This window comes from Lutjanus erythropterus, chromosome 12, assembly GCF_056507025.1.
Source record: "Lutjanus erythropterus isolate fLutEry1 chromosome 12, fLutEry1.hap2, whole genome shotgun sequence".
Classification (NCBI taxonomy): Eukaryota; Metazoa; Chordata; class Actinopteri; order Lutjaniformes; family Lutjanidae; genus Lutjanus; species Lutjanus erythropterus.
The window spans coordinates 1,545,791-1,555,000 of NC_139328.1; the positions used below are offsets into that span (position 1 = coordinate 1,545,791).

The 9,210-nt window shown below is 36.2% G+C and overlaps 1 protein-coding gene across 2 annotated transcripts; it reads left to right on the top strand.

Annotated features, from left to right (window-relative positions):
- Window positions 1-2,400: 2,400 nt before the first annotated feature.
- On the top strand, window positions 2,401-8,177 carry LOC146317268 (immunoglobulin lambda-1 light chain-like). 2 transcript variants are annotated; one of them, XM_084732520.1, is made up of 6 exons: window positions 2,402-2,831; window positions 2,924-3,240; window positions 4,224-4,228; window positions 4,272-4,324; window positions 6,646-6,948; window positions 7,064-8,177. In XM_084732520.1, the coding sequence occupies exons 1-6, from the start codon at window positions 2,624-2,626 to the stop codon at window positions 7,243-7,245; spliced, it is 1,068 nt and encodes a 355-aa protein (XP_084588646.1). In that variant the 5' UTR covers window positions 2,402-2,623; the 3' UTR covers window positions 7,246-8,177. The 2 variants fall into 2 exon arrangements, with proteins under 2 accessions (XP_084588647.1, XP_084588646.1); XM_084732521.1 differs by lacking the exon at window positions 4,224-4,228 and having other exon boundaries at window positions 2,401-2,831; window positions 2,924-3,229; window positions 4,247-4,324.
- Window positions 8,178-9,210: the final 1,033 nt, after the last annotated feature.

The following is a 9,210-nucleotide window of genomic DNA, read 5'->3' on the forward strand; positions in this document are numbered from 1 at the left end:
CAGTGTCAGCTGGGATAGACTCCAGACCCCTGCGACCCTTCGGGAATAAGCGGTTACAGAAACACACTGCTGCCCTCTAGTGTCTGAAACATCACACTGTTTCAAACTGCACTGCTTGTTTCACCACAGCTGTTTATACTAATATTATTAGTGCACTCTGATGTTCATCACTTATATTTTTTTAATCAGATCTGCCTCTAAATCAGTATTACAGTATACGTTTCTGTTTACTCTCTTTTATATTCTTCTACTTTCACCTTTTGTTTTTTTGTTTGTTACTTGGTCAAACTGTCTGTGATGAGCAGAGCCAATGATCAGCATCTCAGTTTTATCTCTTTTTAATTTAAGAACAGCAAATCACGTGACATCCACTTTAAGTTCTATAATCCAAAAATGTTGACCAGATCATCAGTCTTTACAGGCACATACAGCTGAGTATCATCAGCATATGACTGGAAATTGACTGAGTTTATTTGACAAAGAGGTGAGATTTAAAAAGAGAAAAGAACCCTGAGGTTCTCCATATTTCACATCAGAAAATCCAGTACAGGAAACACTGCATCATTTCAGGTGAGTAAGATTTTAAACGTGCAACAGTTGACCGAGAGACGCCAAAATGATTTCCCAGTGTACACAGTGACAAAAGCTGCACTGAGATCTGGGAAGAGACGCACAGAATATGAATCCAAAACCTTCATTAAGTGCAGGTTCAGTGGAATGAGAGACACAGATTTGTTACCTGAGAATTGCTGTTGAAGTTTGTCAGATTGCGGTTGTTTAGTCACCGTTGGAGTTCAGACTGATCCCTCCATCTTTGGTTCTATCTCAGTGTTCTATGTTGTGATCAGCTGTGAGCAGCTGGACACCTGCCAGCTGCAGCACAGAGTCCAGTATCGATCCACACTGCCACGTTTCTGTGAAGGACAAAACTGAGGAGGAAGAAAAGTCTCAGACTGTTAAAACTTTGGCTTTCTATTAGATTATCTGTAACTGTATAATTTACTGCATTGTATTACAGTAAAAATAAGTGTTTTAAGTATTTTTAGAAGTAGTAACAACAATAATTGCAGTAATAATCATTCACTGTTGTGTGTTTTTACCCATCAGATGTCACTGTGGAGTCTTGTTTGTAAAATAAGAGGTAAGAGCATCACCGCGTCGTCATGGCAACCACCATTAGCACCATCTGGGTATTCTTGCACCTCCCCTGACTAACCACAGTGTCTCTCTTTGATGTTTAATGTCAGCACCAGCAGCAAACACAGGAATCCACCATCTGATAAACTGTAGTTTCAAATGCGTCACACAGCCACAGTGGTAGAGATGGTTTATTGTTGAGACACCTGTCTAACACCGTAAAGACACATGTAACGTCTCACATGTCTGCTGATACAGTTGCAATATGTTCTCAAACCTCCAGAAGTTTTTCATGGTGAAAATGATCAAACTGTTGAGAGTTATAACACACAAGATAGAACAGACAACCCTTGAAATAAGATTAAATGTATCATGACTGGGCGCCCCTGTGGCTCAGCTGGTAGCATGTACATCCCATAATAAGGCTATTAGTCCTCTGCAGCAGCCGCCGGTGTGAGTCCCACCCCAACATTCACTGACCATTTTGCTGGTGGACAAAAAAAAGGTTAATTTGCATCCTTTTAAGCAAACTAACTTGGGAAAATGGGACATGCAAAGCCTTTACTTAGGAGAGGGTCAATGATGACCGAGTCAAGGTCACAGTCTTTGAAAATTGCTATGTTGGCAAAAAAAAACTAGAATAGAGGCCTGTCTGTCTATTTATTTAAGAGCCTATCTGTTAGTGCTTCTCCAAAGGCTGTAAAACCAGGATTACTAAGTTATGTAGATATTCTTCTCTAAGCAAAACCCAAGACCCTCTCAACCCTCTGTCTCTACCATCTTTCCCATCGAAAAAAGGCAAAACTGCCCATAAAATAATCCAAACATTTCTAACTGTTGAAGCTTCTTAAAGGAAACATTTGTCTGCTTTGGTTTGACAGAGTTATTCCACTGAAAGGAGATTTGAGAAACATTTAATAAGCAGGTACGCTGCTTTTGTCTTTATATTTTTGTTACTGACAGAATTAAAAGCAACTGCAAAAAACTTTCACTGTGAGATCATTAATTAATTATAACTATTACAAAAAAGATAACAAAAAAGCCAAATTGCAGTAAAAATATTTACAATGTACAAAAATGGTGACACATCTTATTATAATATTAAATATTTTCCAGACTAGGTCTTGTTGTAAATAATAGAATACTGATGGTTTAAATCCACTTAGCTGCTTCAGTTTCAGGGTCCTTGTATTTGTTGCACCGTCATGACTTACTGAGACACTTTAACGTCATGAAACACTCGTGCTTTTCCTTCTACGACAGATCAAAACATCTGCTGTGAAAAAGGCCTGTTGACAGACAGCAGCCTTATCTGTCGGCTGCAGGGGCTGAGGACCTGTGAAAAAACATGTCTCTCACAGCTTGTTCATGTGGATGTTTCATGAAGATCAGTATTATATTGTTAAAGTACAACTCTACGCTGATGATACTGTTTTATACACATGTGAAAGCACAGCCTAGAGAGCTGCTGTGAAACCTAAAAGAAATGAAACGGCCTCCTCTGTCCACCACAGGGGCTGATGGGAGGTCTGAGGACCTGTTAGAAAGCACGTGTCCCTCGTCTGATCTCACAGCTCGTCCTTGTTTGGCCTCAGCTGCATCAGAGCGCCACTTCTCCCCAGGTTCACCAGAGGAAACACCACTGCACAAAATGCTTTTCCTCCCAGCTGCTGCTCTGTGCTGTCTGTGTTCAGGTGAGTGTTTCCAGCCAATCAGGAGCCAACAAAGTCAACCTTTAACAAACACTGTCACACTAACCTTCATCTACCTGTCTGTTTCTCTACAGCGCTGGTTGCCATGGCAGCAGAGCTGATTCAGGATCAGTTATCTTTGACCAGGAGAGTTGGTGAAGCTGCCTCCTTCAGCTGTGAAGGAACGGAGCAGTGTGATAATAAGCAGGTCAACTGGTACCAGAAGACAGAAACAGACCCATTCAAAGTGATTCTACGCATCGATCTGAATGATGGGAAAGTTAATTCACGCTACAATCATCCTCAGAAAGATGATTTTTCCGCTTTGAGAAAACCACGCGGCTGTGAGTTAATGATCAAGAAAATCAGCCTCCTCCATTCAGCCACCTACTACTGCGTGTGTTGGAAAACTGTCGCCCACGGTGAGAAATGATGCCTGCAGCCTGTACAAAAACCTCCAGATGAACAGATGTCAAACAGTGTTTGTGACAGGAAGAGAGCAGTAAACCACAGCCCAGGTTCACATATTTCACCTCCATCTCAGCCAGAGTCACAAGCTGAAGGTGAAAATCCTCTGCTTTGCCCTGCTCCCTCACAATGCTAATTGGCTCTTCAAATACAAACACTTCCTTTGGCCCTTTCACAGTAAAAGCCTTCCAGCCCTTCCTTTTGTACACCAGAGACAAGTGAATTTAGATTATGAACCCAAAAGAATCAAACATGAACCATCTGTAGATTGTGGAAGGTTTAGATTGAGTGGAGGAGGAGGAGGAGGACGTGGACCTGGACTCTATGCTGATGACACTGTTTTATACACTCATGAAAACACACTGAGCTGACAGCAGTAATCCTCCCCCACAATGCCAACCTGCACTTCCTGTAGTTCCTTCACAGTAAAAGCCTTCCAGCATGTGTATGATGTCTAAACATATCTATATCTATATGTCCTATATTACTCATTTAATATTAATTCATACGTCCCTCTTTCACATTATTTAGTTTTTATCTGTTGATGAAACTTGTAATGTCTGTGACCATTCTGAATATGTTCCATCATAGTTGTCATTTACAAAACATGCAAACATCTACATTTCTGTGTATATTTATATATACAGTCAGCATATGTGTATGTATAAAAGATGTATATATGTCTTGATCAGTGAATTAAATTTAAATTATGAATATGTTAATTCTAATATAAATTTTGACAGAAATCATGACAATATGAATTATATTGTCATGATAGATGGTTTTTTTTATGTTAAATACAGACACACAGTCATCTATATGATCTCTATATGGTCTGTAGACTAAGTGAACATTAGAGGAAACATGCAGCTGAAATATGATCCTGTTTCATCATCTGGACTCGTTCACCTCGTCTGACTCGTTCAGCTGCAGCGAGGTTTTTGTATGAGGCGTTTTCACTGTGGAAGGACACAGCAACTCCAACAGATACCTCGTCTTTGGCTCTGGAACTAAACTGTTTGTAACAGGTAAGACTAAACTTTCATTTTCCTTCAGCTGTTTATAAGTTTTTATTTTGTGTCCATTTTGTTTTCATGTTAAAATCTTAAAGAAAAGAGAGAGACTGAACAGTGACTCTGATCTGTTTTCTCTGTTTCATGAAACGTCTCGCTGGTTTTCTTCTCTGTCCTGAAAGAAATGAAACTATATATAAATGATTGTGGAGGATTTTCCTGCTCTGTTCATCAGCTGACTTTTTAAATCTCAAGTTAAACAAAGTGTATTTAAGAGATGAGCAGGACTCAGACTCCAGAGTTGATTTTAATATTCATATTGAAATGCAGTTTTAAAAAATGTTTCAAAAGTCAAATCTTTAATAATCTCAGTGAATTTGGTGTTTGTTGTTTTTAAAATCTTATTATTTTTTTGGCATATGGTTTTAGTATATCTTGATATATAATAAATATATTTTAAATAATTTGTGGTGGTGAATGAATAATATTGTAAGTTGTTTAAAATTATAGATTTTTATGATACAAAATGTAGTTAGTATACAAACATATTTATTGTAATTGATTATTTTAAACTGTAATTTATATCTGTATACATGGAAATATAGTGGAAAATAATATAGAATATTAGTTATATGAAATACATATTGCATCAGGAATTTTACAATTTTCTCCATTTTGCACCAGATATTATCAGAGATATATTTGCTCTACATACATTTTTTTTTATTTCCCCCCATATGCTGATATATGTATATATATATATATATATATATATATATATATATATATATATATATATATATATATATAAATATATGATGGCTAAAATAAAAATGACAGGCAGTAAACAACAGAAAAATATTATAATGACAAAATGTATTTTTTACACTGATTAAATTTGAGTATACAGTCATATTAATTTCTCATGATAATTGTTTTTTATGTGTTGGTAAAAAGAAATGCGTGTAAAGACATATTTACAGTAAAAGGAAATGCATTAAAATTTTTCTGAGGATAAAATAAAATAATTCTGAGATTGTGATGAATATTTTTGATATCAGGATAATTATCATGATAGATGTCAAATAAGCAAAAAATATAAATAACAGTCTATAATTTACTATAGAGGTTTTATTTAATTTTTTCCACACGCATATAAAAATACAACTTGATTTATACATAAACTGATAAAATATAATGGAAGGTGCAAAAAAGCTTCACATTTATAAATTATTAAAAAATGAATAGAGATTAGACTGAAGAAGAAGAAAATTTATTTATATAGCACATGAGTCACAAAGACTGCACATGAGCAGACATACAAATACACAAAGTAATTATAAAGAAATATGATGATTAATTATTAGAGGACAGTTTACAGATAATCCATAAGGATAACTTTGCAGAAAAAAAAAAAAAAAAATCTGCTTTCTATGTGACCTCACCTCTGTGAATTAAACCAAACTGTATTTGAGGCCTGACTTTATAATTATTATATCAAGTGGAATGATTATAACACAAAATGAAAACATAAAAATATGGATAAAATCATGAAGATGTGAGAGAAGAGTGCTTTGCAAAGCACCATATACTACTGCTGATGATTCTTAAAAAAAATAAATAAATAAAATAAATTAGTGGGATGAGTACCAAACAGAATCACAATATTTGTACCATGTAATTAGGGGTGGTGACCTCAGCATTTATCAAAACCTTTTGCACTTTTTGCAATTGTAGTTATAACAGTAATAATCTGTTTCTTCCAAGATAATGACTAATTAAATATCCATTTATCAATAACAGTCTTAGTAATTGTTATTTTTAGAGACTGGGAAAATTCTCTAGATGAACCCTGAAAAGAACAGAAAATCTTTTCTTCATTTTAAGAGGTAATTTGTTATAATTAAACCAATCGCTTATCTTAACGAGTCCTTCATTTATCTAATTCAGACGGTCTTTATGGGAATAAATGAAAGTTGTGTCATCCGCAAATAATACCTGAGACAGGTTATTAGAATCATTATTATTAAATATAAATGAAAAGTAATAACAGCTCAAGCGTCAATCCCTGAGGGACACCACAGATGATATGAGATAAAGAAGAATTGACATGTAAGACACAAACAGTTTTCTGTCATTAAGGTGACTCAAAAACCTGAATCATAGATTATTATTGTATGTGTTATACATGTTATTTTATTGTATGTTATTTTTTTGTATATCATATCTACCATCCTATGTTTCCAGGATCAGACTGAATGCAGTGCAGTGCTGTAAGCTGCTGTTGACTGTGTGAATGTGTGTCTGTGCTGCTTGTTGCTGCTGTCAAACTTCAGATGAGCAGGTAGTGAAGCCCGTGGTGAGCGTGTACCCAGCAGCATCCAGAGCCCACCTGGAGGGGAAGAGCTCCCTGCTGTGTCTGGCCTCACACATGTTTCCTCCTCTGGTCCGCTTCTCCTGGAAAAGACGAAAGGAGGACGGTCCTCTGGAGGAGCTGCCCCCTGCTGAGGGAGAGCAGCTGGAGTTCAGAGAGTCGGGACGCAGCGCCGCCATCTTGCTGATAGATAGAGACCCTCTGTACACATACGTCTGCTCCGTCCAGCACGAGGGGGACACAGTGGGGGCTGAGAGAGAACAAGGTAATGAAGGCTTGGTGACTGTGTTCAGCAGTGATTCAGCTTCATGTGGAGACGCTGTCAAAGAGAGCAGAGGAGCAGAGGACTGACATTTCTTTTTGACTCTCTTCTGTTTCAGAGGTTCCTGCTCTTCCAGCACCAGTAGAAGCAGCTCCTGACGTGTCCTGGTTCAGAGAGAGGCTGTTCTGTGCCATGTACACAGTGCTGATAGTGAAGAGTCTGGTGTTCTGCTGTGGACTCTCTCTGCTGATGATCCTCAGAAACAAGGGACCGTCCACCAACTGCACACATGCTGACTGACTGACTGACTGACTGACTGACTACTGAAGTCCAGAGTTTCTCCCTGTAGTCCAGAATCTGAGCAGCCCATTATTCCAGACTGATATTCATTACCCTCCTCAACTCATATAATATAATATAATATAATATAATATAATATAATATGGTATTTATCCATAGTCAGTGTATTAACTACCAGTTTGGAGAAGCAGCAGAGTACTAGTGCAAGAAGGTAAGCAATGTCCTGCTGTAGACAGGTTCAGCAGTAAAATGTGTTTTATGCACTTAAAAATAAATTACTTTAAGTCTACCCTCTATTTATAACATTTTCATTGCCTTATCTTGCTGTCAGACAGACTTCTCTGACAAGAAACAGCCTTTATATAAACCAAGTACCACTCAATCCAAACCAACCAAACTCTATTGGTGAAATCAGCAATTTTTCTTTACAGAACACAGGAGTTTTTTGGTCTACTGCTGCCTCAATCACTTAGTTTGTTTGTGTTATTATGTGACTTCGGTGTTTTAAAAGGTCATTTACGATTCACTGAAGTCACACAGTTACACAAACAAACTAACAGATCGAGGTCACGGTAGACCAGCAACTCTGGCAAAACTGCTGATTTTTTTCATGGAGTTTGGTTAGTTTGAAGAGCATGACATTTTGCATATATAAAAACAGTGTACTGTCAGAAAAGTCTGTATGGCTCCATTCTTAGGTTTCTAAAATACATTTCTGTTGCTCCTGTCCACAGCAGGACATTGCTTAACTCGTTTTTCCTTTTTTGATGTATATATGATGTAAAATTACAGATAAAAATCAATGCAGCAGTCAGTAACAATACGTTGATAGAATAAAATAAAAATATTGAAATAAAAGAATTAATCATGTAAGACCACAGATTTAATCACACTCTGGTTCAGTATCAAGACTTTTGTTTGTTTGTTTGTTTTTGTTTTTTTTTTAAATTGAGACATTTGATGTATTATTATATTCCTATTAATTAATGTTTTTTAATCCAAATGTTGTACTTTTGTTTTTGGTTTTTATCTCATTTTTATTAACTGTTAAAATCATTTTCAAAATCAGATTTATGAATAATGTTCAGTTTTCTCTTTATTTTTATTAATAATATTTATGAATGTTTGTCTTATTCTTTGATTCAAACTAACCTGGGATTATTTGTGATTTTTCTTTTCTAGATATAAGACTGTAAATCATTTGATTTAAGTTTGTCTGCTGAGTGACTTCACAAAATGTTTAAGGTCATGATATTAAATTGTAAATTTAATGATGTAAAATTGTAAATTGTAAAATAAATAAGTAAATAAAAATTCTCTAATCTATGCCCTTCTATGTGAAAACCTATAGAGAAATAAAATCCGATAAAACAGATCATGTTGCTAAAGTTTGAAGAAAATGAGTCGATGAATTTTGTTTTCATGTGAAGTTGAACATTAGAGTCGATTTCCTTCAGTCTGTTTGTTAGGTTGACCTCTGTACTGCAATAATCAGGAAAACTGACTGAATATTGATCATATTGTAGATATATATCAATAATAATTTACTGCAGATAATGACGATACAGCTTCTGCTTTTATATCCTCTGAACCTAAAGCTCCTGATTCATTTCTTGGATTATTTGATCAAAAAGCTCTTTGAGTTGCTGAAGTTTAACGATTATATATTTGGATGATCACACTCTGACCAGACATGAACCTCTGAGGCAGCAGATCAGAAAACACTCATATGTGAAACTGTAAAGTGAATCTTTGATCACTCAGATCCCCAAAAATAGACTCCACAGACGTGACGTCCAGGTGAGTCATCACCAGTAGGTGTGTCTGTGCCAGCAGGTTCAGTGCTGAGCCCCTTTTATAATTGTGTCACTTCATGACATTAATAATGACATGAAATCACATGAATAACACAGATGAAAGCTGAGACAGTGAGTACTGAGCGCTGAAATCAAACTGAAGTTCCTG

Coding starts and splice junctions, on each gene's coding strand:
- LOC146317268 (XM_084732521.1), top strand. CDS start 2,624: ATGAAACGGCCTCCTCTGTCCACCACAGGGGCTGATGGGAGGTCTGAG. Junction 2,832..2,923: donor TCTGTGCTGTCTGTGTTCAG/GTGAGTGTTTCC, acceptor GTTTCTCTACAG/CGCTGGTTGCCATGGCAGCA. Junction 6,949..7,063: donor GGGGGCTGAGAGAGAACAAG/GTAATGAAGGCT, acceptor CTTCTGTTTCAG/AGGTTCCTGCTCTTCCAGCA.